This window comes from Papaver somniferum, unplaced genomic scaffold, assembly GCF_003573695.1.
Source record: "Papaver somniferum cultivar HN1 unplaced genomic scaffold, ASM357369v1 unplaced-scaffold_135, whole genome shotgun sequence".
NCBI classification, from domain to species: domain Eukaryota; kingdom Viridiplantae; phylum Streptophyta; class Magnoliopsida; order Ranunculales; family Papaveraceae; genus Papaver; species Papaver somniferum.
This window is the reverse complement of record NW_020622713.1, coordinates 1,208,607-1,228,135: the sequence shown is the minus strand read 5'-3', so window position 1 is coordinate 1,228,135 and position 19,529 is coordinate 1,208,607. Positions and strand designations below refer to the sequence as shown.

At 38.1% G+C, this 19,529-nt stretch overlaps 1 protein-coding gene across 1 annotated transcript; it reads left to right on the top strand.

The window, feature by feature from the left end:
• The first annotated feature begins 10,090 nt into the window (after nt 1–10,090).
• Nucleotides 10,091–11,065, top strand: LOC113334268. Its single transcript, XM_026580604.1, has 2 exons — nt 10,091–10,357; nt 10,514–11,065. Exons 1-2 carry the CDS (start codon nt 10,091–10,093, stop codon nt 11,063–11,065), a joined length of 819 nt encoding a protein of 272 aa, XP_026436389.1.
• Nucleotides 11,066–19,529: the final 8,464 nt, after the last annotated feature.

The window sequence follows — 19,529 nt, the reverse complement described above, 5'->3', positions numbered from 1 at the left end:
ACTCTGGGCAAAGGCGCAAGGAAAGATCAATGCCTGCCTTACTAGTGATGTGAAAGTAGTTTTAGATTATTTAAAGTTGGATAATAACCAATTAAGTTGGTTTAGCAACTCTATTTTAGATGACTGTAAGTCACTTATGGATTCTTTTAGTTCTATTAGATTTGAATGCTTGAACAAAAGTTTTACACACTTGGCGGATATTGGAGCCAAATATTGTAGAACTTCCGGTATCAATAGGGAATGGTTTGGAATCAAGCCAAATTTCCTCTCTGAACAAATGTAATTAATTTCTATTTTAACGAAATTTCTTTCCTATACAAAAAAAAATAAAATAAAAAAAATCTGTCCATTTCTATAAAATAACATTTCCATAAACAAACCCCTTTCTCATATCAACTCTATTTTCTCTTGGATTTGTAATATCTTCTTTAACTAATTAATTATCTTTCCTAATCGATTAGTGTTGTATAAATAGAAAATCTATTTAGTTAGTCATGGTTAATGAGAGGAATGATGTGGCGTGTTTCTATTGGTATGGCACATAGGGCACACACAAGCAGTGGCACAGACGATCTCGACCCAAAGCGTGGACCCCATTTTTACACGCCAATACTAAGTACGCGGATCGTATTAATTTCTTGGGAGCTTTTTCGGTGAAAGACACGGTTTTCTAGCACCGCTCTTCTCAGTTCTCATATTGGTGCTGCAGCTAACGCAGCTGTGAATGCAATGCAGTAGGTGTAGGATAACAACTTAACAAGCAAGTAATGGTGTGTAGGACTGTAGCCAGGCGTGTTTATTTTCAATTTTTCTGGTACTGTTAATTTGGATTGGACACATGTCTATCCATCACTTGATTCATGTTTATAAAGTGTGTTGTACTAACTGCATAAATAGACATGATGCACTACGATTATCATCATCTTTATATGCTTCAAAAGAACAGGAAAATCTGCAGAACTTCTTCTGCTCTACCACCATTGTTACTATCTCATTTCTACTGTTCCTTTCCTTCTCTTTTTTTTCCCCTCCCTGTAGAAGAAATTTTCTAAGAAATTCCAGCTAATTACGGTTCGGGGTCGTCCCAGAAAATTTAATCAAAACCCAGTGTTAGATTTCCGTTCAATCACTGATAATGCTTGGTATACAGTGGATAGACTAGTTTTCTGCAAGAAAAACAACACCCTTACCATAAGATTCATGGGGTTCGATAATAAAGATGACGATGAGGAACTTAGTGTCGAAGATTTCAAAACTTTGAAAGAATTAGATGAATTTGTGGACAGATTTCGTCCAGCTTGTGTTCAGTTGCAGGATGGACAGTGTTATGATATGAGACGTGGATCGTATGTTTGTGCAGTATTTGATCCAAGTGAAGAGAATCACAAGTTTTACAACGTTGTTATTGAATCGGTGAGTCGACCCATTTCCGTTTCACTGTAATTACATGTGAATTTTTTTCATTTTCATCTGTATGAATGTGCGCATTCGGAGCTTTTATGGTGGTGGGTCAGTGAGTTTAATTGATGGTTTGATTTAGCTGAATGAATCGGCGATTTGACCCAGTGATCGGTTCTTATATCCTATAGTCCTCGGTCTATGTTTAAATTCAGGATTAATTTTAGGTTTTGGTGGTTGTGGACCCGGTGGTGGTGGTGGGTGGTGAGGACATAAAACATTGTCTACATTATACCTAGCTAGGAAATGCTAATTTATTGGATGTATTTTTGGTGGTATTAACAGATAGAACGTGAACCTCACAGATGCAAAGGAGGAGAAGAGAGTTGTGCTTGTATATATATGTTGTTGGTTGGCTAGAAGGTCCAAACGCAAGGTGTACCGAACAGATGGGGATCAAACGTATTTATAAACTTCAACCAGGATCCCCATTATTTGATCAAACGCTTGCATGTTTCGTGACGACGGCACGAGCACAACTAACTTGAATTTGGTTCAAGATGATGACAATCTTGTGCCAGTCAGTCGACAAGGTAAGAATGATGTATAGAGTAGTGCCAGTTAAAGATAAATGGGTGAGCAGTTTGGATTATTTTGCTCTTGAAATAAGCAGTAAGTTCTACGAAGCATGGTATATGAACACTAGGAAAATTTAGACTTTGTGGAGTTACATGTACTGCTATACATCTTTTAGGACAACATGTTGGATGTTATGAATTTGGTATGTGTAGATGGGGCAAAACGATTTGCTGGTTTTTACAGAATTGAAGAGACGACCGTGCAGAGGAGACTCCTTGAACCGAGCGAAATGTTCAACCTCAGACAGATGCACTGCAAGAAGGGAGTGCTTTGAATTCGAGAGATCAATCTGTAGTACTCCGGCTAAACCAAGACAATGGCCGTTCCAGAGTAAATTCGGTCACAAGAGAGGATGGATCGATCTATAGGAGGGAAGCTGAGAAATGTGTGGAATCAATGATAATCAAAGATTGTAGGTGTGTTATGTATTCTGAATAAGATAAGTTTTGAATGATTGAATCCATGTTGAGAGTGATTACTCAGATGTTGAGTTGTTAATCTCGTGTTGTCTATTTGACGTGAGATTCTTGTATATCCAATCATGATTTCAGAGACTTATTTATATTGCTGGAATCGCAGACACCATGATCCCATGAAGTGTGACAGTTGATGGAATCAAAGAGTGGGGAAAGGGAAATCGTGTTTGAAACCAGTTGCTCATCGTGCGGAGACTTGGTCGATTTTCCATCCACTACTTTGTTAACTCCTCCAACTGATTGCACGACTTGTTCACATTCCAACGTGTGTATGAACACACGTGCCATAGACCGCTAGACCAAAACCCTAGTTGATAACCCCCCAAGTGACACGATTGATGTCTCCTGGTTAATTAGTCAGTTGTTGACTTCATGACTTTATGGGACGATAAGTTCATGTATTTGCTGAGTTGAACATGATTTTGCAAAATGTTCTGAGACTCATGATTGAACGTGTCTGTTGAGACAGATGCATAATTCTCACGTTGAGGTGAGCAAGTATTTCTCACTTGATGAATTGTTGAATATTGATAGTTGAACCAATATATATACCTTAGTTTGAGCAAATATTTCTCATCTGAGCAAGTGTTGCTCGTCTGATGAATTATTGGCAGCGTAACCGAAATAAAACATTAATTAGAATACTGGTAGTTGAACCGAGTATAATAAAATGGTGATCATGAGATCGTCGTAAAATTATTAGCTTTCGAATCTGGAATTATGATCCTTGGACTCAGAAACCCTAATTTGATCGATTGATGACCGAGTGATAGTTTATTGAAAATTTAACCATGGAATGAAGGAGGACCGGCTACATGAGACCGTGGGTCGACCACGTAGCGTCCATATGCTCGCGTGAGCAAATACCAAGACCCCTTGAAGAGTTGGTGAAAAGATGATCAAATGCTGGTTCAATCATTTTTCATATAATGCTCGTATGAGCCTTAGGTGATAAAACCTAATTAATTATGGAGAGGTGAGAGACCGACCAAGGGGTCATGAAACCAACCCTGGATGGTCGTGGGATCGAATGATGATCACTTCATGAAATTCCAAAATTATTTGTAAGAGTCTTGGACCTAATAATTAAGTCAAACCATGAAAATACGTGGGACCGGATCATTGCGAACCAAAGAGCCAACCTTGGTCGGTCAAGGTAACATGCTCACGTCGTCAACACGTCCGCATCTCAGTCTTGAGAATTTTGATATTTTCTGGCGTGCGTTTGAGCAACCCTTTGAGAAAATACAATAAAATCAGGGTTTTGCTGAAACTGAGGAAACTTCATGAGATGAAGGAAAATAATTATAAAATGAAGGAATATGAGGCGTGGGACCGCTGGAGCCAAGGCATGGCCGGGCGGCCAGTGACCACGGTCCCGTGGTGCTTTTCCTAATTTTATATTATTTTTCATGAATTTATGAAAATATCATGAAATAAAGGAATTTGTTGAAATTAAGGAGTTTCCTTGAAGTGAAGGAGTTTCCATGGGATCAAGGAAGAAAAAAATATTAAAATAATAAAATAAGGGCGTGTGGGCCGGCTAGGTTATGGCCGGACGGCTTGGGCCCGATCCCACAAGTTTCCCTAATTTTATGTAATTTTTGTGTATTATTTTCCATGATTTGAAGGAATTTTCATAATTTGAAAGAAAAACCATGAAATCAAGGAATTTCATGGGATCAAGGAAACCTTAAGATAATAATAATAAAATAAGGGGCGTGTGGGACAGGCTGAGGCATGGCCGTCCGGCTGGGGCCCGGTCCCACGAGTTTTCCTAATTTTATATTATATTTTCATGGTTTTGTGAAAATACCATGAGATTAAGGAGTTTTCATGAGATTAGGAAAATAATAATAAAATAATGAGGAACCATGAGGTGTGGGGCCGTCCGGGTTCAAGGTATGGCCAGTTGGCCAATAATCACGGCTAGGGCTGCACATGGTTCGGTTTTCATCGGTTTTTGGAAAAAATTAAACCGAAACCGAACTACTCGGTTTCCAATAATGAAAACCAATGAAACCATTTAGGTAGTTCAGTTTTGCTCGGTTCGGTTCCAACTCGGTTTTGTATAAAACCATTCGGTTTTTGGTTAACCAGCTAAGTCACTGAAATTTTTTATATCTGTCAGTCTCACAAAAATGACGGGCAAATTTTTCTGAACCTGTCACTCAAGTTTCAAATACATCAAATGTTCCAACTTCCAATACATATTGATAGAAACATTAAATTTTAAAGAGTCTAGTTTCTCCTTAATAACAAAAACGAAAAAACATCAAAAAATCATAATCATAACTGACTACACATCTTTAGATGGAAAATCAACATAGAGATCTCATTCCTAAAAGGGTCGACAGGAAATAGTTTGTTACAGTGAATAGACTTTGCATGTGTAGAAATTGGGTATTCCACATGAGGTTGTAATGGTAACCTGCATGTACACAAACTCGAGTTAAATATGAATTTCTCAATCATGATCAGTGCAATGGTACATAATGTAACTAAGAACATCAAGATTAGCAACCGCTATGGTAGAGAAGCACTAAACAATAAGGATTCGTTTAGCTGGAATTGAGGATGATCCTTTTACTGGAATATGCATTTCTAATGTGAATGTTGCATTATCACCTCAACCAGTGAAACTACAATGGAATTTTACTGATATTGAAGAAGTTACAAATAAAGTAAGCCCTGAACATTCATAACAGTTGACTAAGATGATCTACCTTCAAAGGCAATGGCATGAGCTTAAGCTATTTTGGCGTAAAGGAGAGTACTCACATTATTGACAGTTCATTGTTTCAACTTGGCTATGCATATGCTTAAACAAATCTAAGTTTTATTCTAAAAAAATATCAACTGCTAAAACTACAAACTAGAGAAACTTACCGCTAACCCGTTAAATCATTTATAATCTACTTCATGATAACAAAGTTGAATCTTCTTCTTCTTCATCATCTATGTCAATGCGGATGAACTTAGAAGTTGCAAGAGAACCTAAAAATTCTGCAATAAATTACATCAATAAGTGACAAACAGTGAGTACAGAAAATAACAAATCAGAATTTTACAAAAGTGAGTAGAGAAAATACCTGAAACATCTTCAGCATCATCAGTTCCTAAGGTGTTTGGATCAAGATCAACCGGTGTCCGTAACCAGCTTTGCGTGCAAATCAACGCCTCAACAGTCTTAGGCAGCAGTGAACTTCGATATGAATCAATAACTCGCCTTCCAGTACTAAAGGCAGATTCTGAGGCAATAGAAGAGACTGGTATGGCTAGCATATCTCTCGCCATGTGTGATAATACAGGATACCTTGTACTATTAGTCCTCCACCAACCTAAAATTTCAAACTGAACACTGGTAGGGCTAATTCTCGGTTCACGTTTCTCCTCTAAATATAACTCCAACTCAGTTTTCCCCTCAACATTGTCATCCTCCTCATCTTCTCTTTCTCTCTCTGCTATTAGACTAGCATACGCAGAATCTTCATCATCAGTAACCCCGGAAGATTGAGTAACATTATTACAATCACTTGTGGCACTAGACATGTTTTCATCATTTGCATAGAGACACTTGTACTCTTCGAAAAGTTCTTGAAAATCAGTTTTCACATAAGTCGATAAGTGTTTACGTAATGATGGACTCGTGATATCTAAAGTATCAAGAATAAAATTTAAACCTTTCATTTTCTCACGTGGATCAAGCAAAACAGCAATGAACATGAGAGTGTTCATTTTCTCATATTCTCCCCAATACTTATTAAACTTGTCTAGCATTTTAGTGCCCATACCAGAGAGAAATGGATCTGAACTTTTTACCCATGTGTTCATTGTTCTATGAATGACACTTACGTTAAACAAGAACTCATGTGAAGTAACACGAGTACAGTAAGAAAACTTGACAGTCAAATCATAGAATACCTTTAAATTTTTTCCAAATGATCCTGCATTGGCCCAATATTCCATATATGGAGCATGTATAGGAGGCGGAGGAGGGGCCTTCTTCTTGCCTTTGTTATGAGCAATAGTACAAGCTTATTCCATTTCAACATCATCACTAGCACCGGTAGAAGTAGAAAATACAGGAGGGATGGATCTTTCGTTGAAACAAAACTTCTTTTTTAAAGCCTTATCTTCCCTGCTAGCCTTTCAAAAGCTTTCTGATATCTACAAGCAGCTTCCAATATCATGTAAGTGGAATTCCATCTTGTATCCACATCTAAAACTAAACCTTTTCTTCAATCTATCTTTTCTTGTTTAGCACAATCCATAAACTTACTCAACCTAGCAGGAGAACTCATCACATGCTTCACCACTGCCCTTACTCTCTTAATAGCCATGTGATACTCTCCCAAGCCAGCATTCACAACAAGTGCAAGCACATGAGCAGCACATCTAACTTGCATAAACTTAGTATTCAGTACACCATTTGAACTAATCACTTTCTCCTTTAAATGACCATCCTCCCTTAGATAATCAATAGCTAAATCATTAGCACTAACATTGTCAAGCGTAATAGTAAAAACCCCAGGAAGTTCCCAATCTAACAAACATTCCTCTAACATCTTCCCAATTACCTCACCTGAATGACCTAAAATTTGGAAAAAGTTGATTACCAGTTTGTGCAGCTTCCAATCTTTATCAATAAAATGCGCAGTTACAACCATGTAGCTTTTATTTTGGGCATTTGAGGTCCATGTGTCAGTGGTGAGACAAACTCTCACATTGTTTTCCTTGAAGTAGTTCTTCATCTTCTCCTTTTCAGCTTCTTACAAATTTAATACACCCCGCGAAATGGTCATACGAGAAGGGATCTTGAATCTGGATTCAAGTACCCTACAAAGTTCCTTGAACCCTTCTCCTTCAACCACTCTAAACGGCTGCTCATCTAAAATCACAAATAAAATCACTGCCTTTGTACATGCATCTTGATTAAAAGTTGCCGCAACCAATTTTCCTTCTTCTCCTAGACTAGCCGGTTGAAAATCAAGAGTTTGATGTCCTTTTTCCTCCTTGGTCTTCTTTTTACATATCTTCAAATGATTATTCATACCACCTGTCCCATACTTGGTACCCTGAGCCGCAATCTTTGTCTTACAGTGGCGACATTTTGCATATTTCGAAGGCTTGGGGTCCATATCAAAGTGGTTCCACACATCAGAACGTTTCTTTCCCTTTGGTTCTGTCACTTGACTCACTTCTGTGTCATCTTCAGTTGCATCTTCAGGGGTTTTACGCTTATTCCTATGTGTTTCTGTCACTTTTATGACAGCTTCAGTTGCATCTCCATCTGCACTAGCATCTCCAGCAACACTAGCATCTTTAGCAGCACTTGCACCTCCAGCTGAATTTGCACCTCCATCTGAACTTGCATTAGGTGGAGGTCGAGGTGGACGCTTATTAGAAGAAACAGAGGCAGTAGGTGTTGAAATGGATCCTCCTCGCATTGTCAAAAGGCAAGTCTGCAATGTGATAAACCATACATTTAATTTAAACCATACATTTAAGAAAAACCCACTGTGTAAATCAACCAAAATGACCAATTTTACATTTGAAATCCCCAATTTTTTTCAATTTTACAAACCCTAATATCATAATTAAAATCATAAACATGACAATAATCACATAAATATGAACATGACAACAATCACAACCAAACTACTTGCAGAGATCCCTGTAAATCAAGAATAAAGGTACAAAAATCAAACAAAACAAAAAATTAAAAAAAAAACTTAATCAGTAATTTCAATAGCAGATTCAAAATCCCCAAATCTCTATTTCTAGTAAAAAAATTTTAAAGGAATATGAAACAAAACCCAGATCTACAAAGTTTCAAAAAGAAATCAAACCTGGAAGACACCAGAAGTAGGAGTAATCAAAGAGAAGTTGGATTGAACAGCACCAGAAGAATCACGAGAAAGAGTTTCCTGAACCAATTTCCTCTACAAATCATAAGCACAGCTGCACAGTCGGTTGATTTGGAAGTGGAACTGTGGAAGAGCTTTCTGATATCTACGAAAGAAGAGAAGACTCAGTCGAGTCGATTGATGTAAGTTATTAGGGGTAAATATCCCCATCCACGGCCTAAAATCATTTAATCCTATGGTCACTATTAATCGGTTAACCAATTGGTTATTGGTTCGGTTTATTTCAAATCCTAAACCGAAACCGATACTGTCGGTTATCTGAAACTGACAACCATTAATGAACCATAGGAATATGGTTATGGTTCGGTTCGGTTAAAAATTTTCGGTTCCGGTTTCGGTTTTCGGTTATGGTTCGGTTTTGTGCAGCCCTAATCACGTCCCCACAATGTTTTTTCCAATTTTATATTATTTACTTGGTGCGAAGGAAACACCATGAAACTGAGGAGTTTCCTCAAAACGAAGGATATTTGTTCAAATGAAAGGATTTTCATAAGATCAAGGAAAATAACAAAAAATATGATAAAATATAAAACTGGTGTGGGATTGGCCACGGCACGGCCGGCCGGTCGATGAGCCCAATCCCTTGGCGCCTTGGTCAATATTTTAATTATTTATTATTTTCTTTCCTATTTTGCATAGATTCATCGTTTCGTCGTATTTTGAAATACTCGTTCGTGCGGTGATTGTTAGTGTATCATCGTTGAGTACACTTGCACCTTTTGAGCCGGGGCTTACTCAGAGGTAGCTCAGATTCCCGTGCGTTGAATATTTATTACTAACCCATGGAATTCTGCTGGGAAGAACCATAGATTGAAGTAACGAAATACTGCGACAATATTTGAATATTTTCGGAAATTCAGTGGATGAATCCAAGAATTTAGGAATAATTAACTTATGGATCTATACTAGCAGAGCAAGCTGTCTAGGAGCATTACTTATTCTGACATGAGCTTGATGGAGCTTCATATCCTTTATATAGTCAGGGAAACTCGTTGTGTATATCCTGAAGACGTTATCGCTCTATACTAGCACAGCAAGCTGTCTAGGAGCCGTCAATCTCGTGATTCTATATAGAAATAGTTACTGAAGTATTCAGTATTCATGAGATATGCCGATGTCCAGCCGGGAGACTACATATCTGCATGTACTCTAAGAGAAAGTATTCTCAGTCAGAGGATTCTATGAGAGACCCGTGTCTCAATACTCACATCTGATTGCTGGATCAGGAGTTCGTATAATTATGGGCGATTTTAGTCTTTGTCGAAAATCCACCATCTACAGTATGTAATTTGGTTTACTAGTTCACCTGTCAAGTTGAAATGAAAGTGATATCCATATACCTAATTTGTGTTTTCTTAGCACGACGTCTTAAGTTTTCTCCCATGTCTAAACTTAGAGTATAAATCCTGTATTTTTTGTTAACACAACACACTGTTGGTGTGACATAGGACCATCTTGCTGTCTATAGATAATGTTGTACCTTATTGTATCTCATTGATTACTTGTCTAAAGGGAAACCTATGTACTTGATTAATATTAATAGATATCTCAACCCAGTTTAGGGCTAAGAGAGTTCATACAATTTTATGGTATAAAGCCATTAGGGATGTCTTTTTTTTTTCTTCTTGTCTAGCAACCCTAATAATCATGTCTAAGGAATCATCTACTACTTCTACTATCATCTCTTCCTCTGTTTCTCAAACTTCTTCTTCCCTGAAACTTAAAACTTCCTACATCTCATTCAAGCTTGATGAAACCAATTATATTCAGTGGCGTCGTCAGGTTCTTCCCATCCTGCGCTCTCATGACATCTACAGTCATGTAGATCCAACTTTTGCATCTCCGTCTCCCTTCCTTCCTGGTTCATCTGATGAAGAACCTCTTCCAAACCCTAAGTATCTTCCCTGGTTTCAAGTTCATACACACCTCCTTAGCTGGCTCCAAGCTACCCTCACTCAATACGTCTTTGCCGATATCCATGATTTCACCTCTTCACGTGAACTCTGACAATACCTAGCTAATACTTATGATGTCCCAACTTCTGCTCGTTCTCTTCAACTTCGTCATCAGCTACAAACCCTTCAGAGAGACAACCTTTCTATCTCTGCATACCTTGCTAAAATCACTTCCATTAGAGACTATATTTTAACATCATCTGCTCCATTAAGTGATGTTGAACTCGTTATTAATACTCTTCGAGGTCTAGGGCCTGATTATCAAGCTTTCTCAACAGCTATTGAAACTCGTTCTGCTCTCCCCTCTTTCTCTGAGTTGAAGCCGTTACTTCTCAACCATGAAATCCGCCTTACTCAATATAATCAACCCACAACAAATTCCACTCCTTCAACATCCTTTTACGGTTCTACTTTTTCATCTTCTTATTCCTCAAACTTTTCTCCTTCTCGGTTTTCCAACAACTCAAGCCGTGGTAGTAATAACTCCTACAAAGGTGGTCATGGTGGTAACAATGGCCGTGGTTATCGTGGTGGTGGTTGTGGACGTGGAGGTTACTTCTCTTATCCAACCTATTCGTTTGGTAATCCATCTCCGCAGCAACATCAGTCAATACTTGGTGCTCCTCCTTCGCAATTTTCAGGCAGCAAGCAACCTTGTCAAATTTGAGACTCCAAAGCGCATACGTGATTGACTTGTCCACAAAGATTCAATCATTCGTATCAGGATCATGACCTACCTCAGTCGTTTGCTTCCATGCAACTCCAAGCTACACCTTTTGATCAACATTGGTATGCTGATACGGTGCTACAAACATATGACGGTCGATCCTAATATGCTTACTTCCAACTACGTACTCTGGTTCCAATCATGTTATGGTTGGTAATGGTAATCTTCTGCCCATTACTTCTACTGGCAATGCTTTAATCAAAACCCCACAAAGTTCATTTTCTTTGAATCGAGTTTTCCATGTGCCATTAATTGCAAAAAATCTTATTTCTGTATCCCAGTTAACTCGAGATCATAATGTTTCTGTGTGTTTTGATCGATTCGGTTTTTATGTTAAGGATCGACAAACGGGTAAACTCCTACTCATCGGACCCAGTGAAGGTGGTCTGTACTCTATTTGTCCCTCAACTTCTTCCTCATATCCTTTATCAGTTGCTTCTCACAGTCATGTTGCAGCTCTTTCCTCTTCTCAATTATGGTATATGCGTCTTGGTCATCTTCACAATCGTAGTCTTTCCAACCTAGCTTCTCAAAAGTTAGTTCCAATACCTTCAATAATAAGGCATACTTTATGTAATAGTTGTGCTTGTGCTAAGCATCATAGGCTACCTTTTTCTTTATCAAATTCAGTGAGTGATAGTGTACTCTTTAAGGTTCATAGTGACTTATGGGGTCCTTCTCCAATTATCTCTAATTCTGGATTTAGATATTTTCTTCTTATTGTGGATGATTTCTCCAGATTTACCTGGATATATTTATTGCATAATAAATCGCAAGTTTTTAACTATGTTAAACTTTTCAAAGCTCAGTCTGAGAATCGTTTTTCAACAATTCTGAAAATCTTTCAGAGTGATGGTGGTGGTGAATATATTTCTCATTATTTGCGTGATTTTTTTGCTTCTCATGGCATTCTACATCAATTTTCTTATCCTCACACACCACAAAAAAATGGTGTGTCTGAGCGCAAGATTCGACACATAGTTGAAACAGGTCTTGCTCTACTTCATCAAAGCCATATGCCTAAATCTTATTGGTCAAATGCTTTTGCAACAGCAGTCTACCTTATTAATCGTATGCTTTCTCATGTTTTGGGTGGTTACTCTCCATATTTTAAGTTATATAATGACACTTGGTCATATGTTCCTCGTCAGCCTCACATGAATATTATCGGCTGCAAATGGGTCTATTGAATTAAGCACAAATCAGATGGTACAATTGATCATCATAAATCGCGTTTCGTTGCAAAGGGGTATACTCAACAATTTGGTATTGATTATTACGAAACCTTCAGTCCAGTTATTAAGCTTGTTACTATTCATTTGGTTTAAGCATTGTTGTCTCTTGTTCTTGGCCTATTCGTCAGTTGGACGTGAAGAATGCTTTTTTGCATGGTTTCTTGGATCAAGAGGTCTACATGTCTCATCCTCCATGGTTTTTCGACCTAAGATATCCTAATCATGTTTGTAAGCTGAAAAAGGCTATCTATGGGCTAAAACAAGATCCTCGAGCTTGGTTTCAACGGTTACCTGTTATCTCTCCGAATTGGGTTTTGTTGCTTCCAAGTCAGTTGCTTCTTTGTTTGTTCGAAAATCTCCCACTGGTGTTCTGTTACTCCTTTTATATGTGGATGATATTATTATTACAGGGTCTGACTCTCGCTATTTTTCTCAACTGTTAGTGGCTCTCAAGCAACAATTCTCTATGACAGATTTGGGTGATCTACATTTTTTCCTTGCTATTGAGGCTTAACGGTCTTCTTCTGGTCTTCATTTATCTCAAACACGTTATACTCTTGACATTCTTCAGCGTGTTGATTTATTGACTGCAAAACAAGTTTATACTCCTATTGCCGCATGTTCAAAAAGTTCAGCTCATGAGGGTACTTTATTTCATGATGCTACTTTATATCGCAGTTTGGTAGGTGCATTATAGTATTTAACAATGACCATGTGGTGGGCCCGGGAAAGCGTATAAAATTGAAGCGAAATGAAACGGGCCTACAGTAATACCGCAAGTGCACGGTCGTCAGTTGTAGCTCGTGCAAGTACGGGTCGATCCACAGAGACTGGGTGTGTTTGGAGTTTCTAGCTATTTTGGGCTCTAAAATTGCTATTGGGCTTTAGGTATCAAAGGGTTGTGGTACCAATGGGTTATGAATACCCTTTGGAACTGTTGAGCTTTGAATACCCTTTGAGTAACTTGGGCGTAATGGGTTTGTTTGTAATGATGAAGTGCTTTAGGCCTTGGGCCTTTGAATGATTTTGGAATGAACTGTGAACTTGGGCTCAACAGTTCAATTGTGAACTGGGCTTGGGTTTTTGAGCCTGGCAGTGAACTAGGCTTTTGAGCTTTAAACAGATTACAATGGGCTTTTGTAAAACAAGGTAATGAATGCAGTAACAAAAACAGGAGAAACAAATGAGAAGAAAGAGCAAATAGTGGCAGTGGAGCTGTGATATTTACAAAGCAATGAAGATGGTAGTGAAATAATGAGACAATGGATGATAAAACAATAAACACAAGAAAACAGATACAAATACAAAACACAAAATAGGTGACAGAACAATGAAACTAAACAAGAACAATGGAACCAGGCCTAAGCCAAGGGCAGGGGGGAGTTTGTGCACTGATTTCAGTGCACAACAGCTTCAAAATGCAAGAAAAACAGTGAAGGAAAGTAAATTTAGCAGGGAACAAAATAGAACTGAAATTATAAGTGATTGTAAAGGATTTGTGGCTAAGCCAAGGCTTAGAATCCACCTTGTGTCCTAATCAAACAACATATTTCTAGGTTGAGTTGAACATCCTATGCATACATTAGAATGGGAGGAAAATCAGCTTGCTCACTGATATGCCTCTAGTATTGACTGTCTTTTGACAGCACAGTCAATCACAGGCATACCAGAGCACTGATTTCTTCCCATTGCACAAGCAAAACAGGCAACAAGATAACTATCCTAGCAATACATCATTCAACAGTGCACTAGGCTTCAACTGAGCCCTAACTGAAGAACTAGAACATGTTGACAGTAATTAAAAACATGATAAACATAATTAACATTTGAAATTGAAATTGAAATTAACTGAATTAAGAACTATAATTGAAATTCACAGAACATGGATAATTGAGGGCACTGGCTAGTCCAGGCCTCTGAGGTGGTGCTCTGGCTAATCCAGGCATACCCAACAACACTACAGTCCCTTCTATTTATACCCACAGACCCAATTTGGGTTTTCCCCCAAATTACAAAATTAGGGTTTGGTAATTCTTACCCATATTGATGTGATTTGACGAGTTTTTCTTCGACCCATTCTTCTCCTTGGTCCTCTGTTCCATTCCCATGCTTCTATTTCTTCTCTAGCCCTAGCTATTGTACCAATTTCTTTCCTAGGGTTTTCTGAGAAAGAAAAGAAAAGAAATTGGTAGGATAGATGGCTAGAAGATGGGGGGAATGATTATAGTGGAGTTGGTGGTGGTGTACGGTGTGAAGGAGTGGTGTTTGGTGGTACGGAAGTGGTGGTGGCGGACATGGTGTCTGTACACGGACATGAAGGGGGAAGAAGAAGGGAAGAGAAGAAGAAGTGAATCAGAAAACTCTCGATGGGCTTTAGGGTATAGGATATTTCGCTGTGGAGCAGGTACATCGGAGTTGATGATCAGCGGCGATGAGCGTTGGATGCAAAGAAGGAGGATTGATCCAACGGCTATGTGGAAGCGTATGTGGAGAAACCGTTGGATTCTGAAGTATAACGAAATTAACGGCACCAGATGGAGTTAGGTGTTGTAGTGTTAAGCGGAAGTATCGAGGTTTGATGCGCAGGCAAAGAAACGACCGTAGGATGCATATGCGATCCAATCTGACGGTCGGGAATGGAGGCGTGTATGGATATAGAAAATGGGTTTGGGTAAGGGTTTTGGGCCTTGGGTATGCCAAGCCCATATCTTCTTTAAGAACAATTCTTCCTTCTTGAGCCCATTCCTAGCTTTTTTGACGTGCGCTCCATTCTTTGCGGCTTCCTTGCGTAATTCTTCCCGGCTTTTCACTACTTTTCTGCTCTTTTCGCTCCGCGACTCATCCGAACTTCGTTTATTACCTAAAAATCCAAAATTAAGTAAGAAAAATATTTATTCTTGAAAACAATGAAAATACAGAATATGGGATAAAATGTAGAATTAATGCACAAAAGATGAGTTAAATGCCAAGAAAAATATATAAAAATATGCACTTTTTAGCACTCATCACCAGGCCTGATATTACTTATGTCGTTAACCAGGTTTGTCAGTTTATGCATGCTCCTACGGATATTCATTTTCTTCCGGTAAAGAGAATTCTTCGTTATCTCAAAGGCACGTTAGGCCGAGGTTTATTCTTTCGGCCATCATCCTCTTTTCAAGTTTCTGGGAGTTCTTCTCATATTGTTTATGCCTATAGTGATCAAGATTGGGCTGGTAGTCCCGGTGATCGTCGTTCCACAGCTGGTACTTGTGTTTTGTTGGTCCTAATTTAATCTCTTAGTCTTCAAAGAAACACCCTACGGTTTCTCGCTCTAGTACAGAGGCTGAATACCGTGCCTTAGCTCTTGATGCAGCAGAAGTTATTTGGATCATGTATCTCTTGCAGGACTTGGGTTTATACATCAAGCAACCACCTATTTTATTTTGTGATAATATCAGTGCTACATACATGGCTTCTAATCCTATCATGCATTCTCGTGCTAAACATATTGATATTGACTATCATTTTGTTCGAGAACGTGTTGCTCGTGGCTCTTTACTTGTTCGTTACATGCCTACTCAACATCAACTTGCAGACCTGTTTACCAAAGGACATCTCAAGCCACGATTTCATTATCTATCGTCCAAACTTTCACTGCGGGATACTCCATGTTCAGCTTGGGGGGGGGGGGGGGGGGGGGGGGGGGGGGGTGTTAACGCAACACACCTTTGGTGTGACATAGGACCATCTTGCTGTCTATAGATAATGTTGTACCGTATTGTATCTCATTGATTACTTTCCTAAAGGGAAACCTATGTACTTGATTAATATAAATAGATATCTCAACCCAGTTTAGGGTTAAGAGAGTTCATACAGCTTTATTTTTCAGCTTCATGACCAGCTTTGGTCGGATGATTATTCATTACCGTTCTCCTTGTGAAAAATTAGTTTGTTTTTGACAATTTCTTCTTCTATGTATAGTTTGAGGCTAGCTCCCAGCAATATCAGGGACGGAGCTATGTAGAGCTCAGGGGTGGCCCCCGCTCCCCTGTTTTTGCTTAATTCATTAGTGATCCTTCAAAATTCTTACTAATTAAAAGCAAAATCTCTTAATAACCCCTTCTAAATAAATTTTTCTGTCTATTAGCCCTTCATATATGAAATTTAGGGCTCCGCCCCTGAGCAATATGGAGACAACTAGTTGGACAACAACAAAGCGATTTTACATATCTGACGAAGCCGAAGGGGGAGGTTATATACTTCATAATTGTTATTTCTGCAGCACCATGGAGGTGTCATCAAATCATTTGTCTGTACCTGCAGCACCATGGAGGAGTCAACTAATCGTTTGGAAAATCTGGAACCATTTTCTTGAATAGTTTTGGTACAGATTAGGTTGCTCCTGAAGACGATAATTCTTACGGTACAAGTCATTTCCTCGATTAATACTTGCCCATTGTTTTCATCCTCACTGGAAATTTCCATCAAAGAAAGAAAGAAGTCTTGGTTTGTTTATACTGCTAAAATCAGCCATTTTTTGAGTGGACCTAGACATTAATACAGGTAATTAAGGTACCTCAGTTCCCTTTAATACTTTGCTTTCATTTGCTTGAAACTCCTTGGGAAATTTCGTCCTTATCTTTATTAAGTTTGGGAGTTGTTAAAAATACTAAAGCATGTAATCAATATTCATGTAATAGACTTCTTCTGTTCGAAGAAGAATAGTTAGTGCGAATTGAACAAAGAAATGAAGTACTTTTGGGTTATTTTTGCTATGGGTTGTCTTGCGTAGGTTATTTTCTCATGAATTTAACATTTTTCCTTCAAAGTGTGATTTCCATTTTGTCATGAGTTTAAGGTTTTTATTCCTCCATGGCTATTGCTCTAATATTTCAAAAACTGATTCTCATGTGATTCACACTTATCCCAAGTTTTGAACCTTTGTGACTACCCACCAATGTTTGAGACAGCAAAATTCTACCAATTATATGATTTATATTTATCATAATTTATGAACCATTGAGTCAAAGCTGAATTCAATAACGAACATGTTAACAAAAATGATCAATCACGTAACTTCATGACAATTGCACCGATATTGTAACCCAGAAAACAATAATTTGTCGTCCAAAAATTGAAAAACAAGCTTGATTTCAACCGACACCCAGGTACGCTCATATGATACAATACTCTGATCATTTATTAAATAAAGTAATTCCTGTTATAGGGGCAGGTTTTATCAGAGGGGAGGAACCATGATAGTAATGTCCCTCTAGTTGGTTAGGTGCTATCCAAATGGTTTTGTAAATTGTCTAGATTACCTTCCTCATTTTTTAACCTAAATCAAAGCTAAATTGAAAATCTGTTTTCTTTCTTCTTCTCTTCTCCTCCTCCCATCACCTGTAACCTTCATTAAAACTGAAAATTTAATCGTCTTCGATTAATCGGCGGTTCGAAAATTAATCAAGTGTAATGACTTATATGAGGTATGTTTTGAAAAACCAAGTTAGGGTTTAGTTTATTTTGTTCGATTTAAGTTTAATTTCTATCAAAAATTAGGGTTTTAGATGAAAATTGAAATTCAAATTTCTGGGTTTATGTGAGTTACGGTTGATTTTAACTCAACTACAAACCGTAACTGGAGATTTTGATGTTGTTACGGTTGGTAATAGTTCAATTACCAACCGTATGTTCTTATATCTGAGAATTTTCTTCAGTTACATTTTTTCTTTCAACCGTAAGTGAACTTACGGTTGATGTCGATACCAGAATTATGAACTGCAAATAACCCTGGAACCCAGAGTTCAGAAAGGTCACCAATTACGGTTCATAACTAAAATTCGAGATGAACCGTAAATACTGTTACGGTTGGTAACCATTTTAGTTTACGAACCGTAACTAAGTTACGGTTCGTTTCGAGCATTTGGTTACCAACCGTAACTGGTTTTACGATTGGGTTTTCCCCAAATTTAACCAGTTACGGTTGGTAGTTCATATTTTACGAACCGTAACTATGATTTACGGTTGGTTACGAGCAAAATTCCAACCGTAATTAGCTCTGAAAATGTAAAGAATTTGAATTTTTTACGTACTTTGAGCAACAAAGAACTAGTTGGGACTAATTTAGAAGTATACCTGGTCATTTTCAGGCACTGGTTCTTCACTTTATTGGTTAATTTTTTCAATTGATTGAGATTGACCTTCACTTTGGGTTAAAACATCTTTACCATCTCTAAATATTTTTTTTCAAATTCTAAAATATGATTTTATTTTGATTTAGAGTTAATTGAAGTGAAACTAAATCATTAACACTAACCTAGATTATCAACACTAAATTATATAAGGATTAATTAGTCATTTTTCAGTTTTTTGTATAAAGGGCACTTGAAATTACTATGTAATGACCCTTTTTTGTCCTATTAGATTCCGCCCTCGAATAAAACCTGTCGCCTTTATAACAGATTACTAAATAAAATCCGAAGTTAATCATCCTAATCCCTTTCCACTTGTATAAAATCACGGTTTACATAGTTATCCACTTTTCATATCAGTCCTGTGATGCGGTGTAGGATAACAAGTATGGTGGTGTAGGTTAAGAGTATTATATTCTATTCTTTTACTCTTATTCAGGCACTTGTCTTGTCAAGAAGTACTACTAGTACTATCATCATCTGCTCCACTCCTCCATTATTACTAGGGCTGCACACTAACCGCACCGAGACCGCAAACCGCACCGAAACCGCACTAACCGCACCGAAACCGCAGCGACCCGATGATCCAACGATCGGTCACGGTTTTCATTTTAATAACCGTTAGATCTACGGTTCGGTGAACGGTTCCACCCATAATCGCACACTAACCGCACCGAACAACCGATTAATAGGGACCGTCGATTAGTTTTTATCCTGATTAATCCTAGCCGTCTAGATTAAAGCCTCCACCATATATATTTTGAAACCCTAATCTCTTCGGCATTTTCTCTTCTTCATTTCTCTTCCTCTCACTCTTCATTTTCTCTTCAGCCTTCACCTCAGTCGCCTCCACCACCAGTAGACAGCAGACCCTGATCTTTTAAACCACCTCCATCAAGAGCACCACCACCTCTATGGATCTATCTAGTAAGTAAATAGATCTCATGTTCTATTTCTCATTCTCGTTTCGATTGATTTGTTTGTTTTTCAATTTCT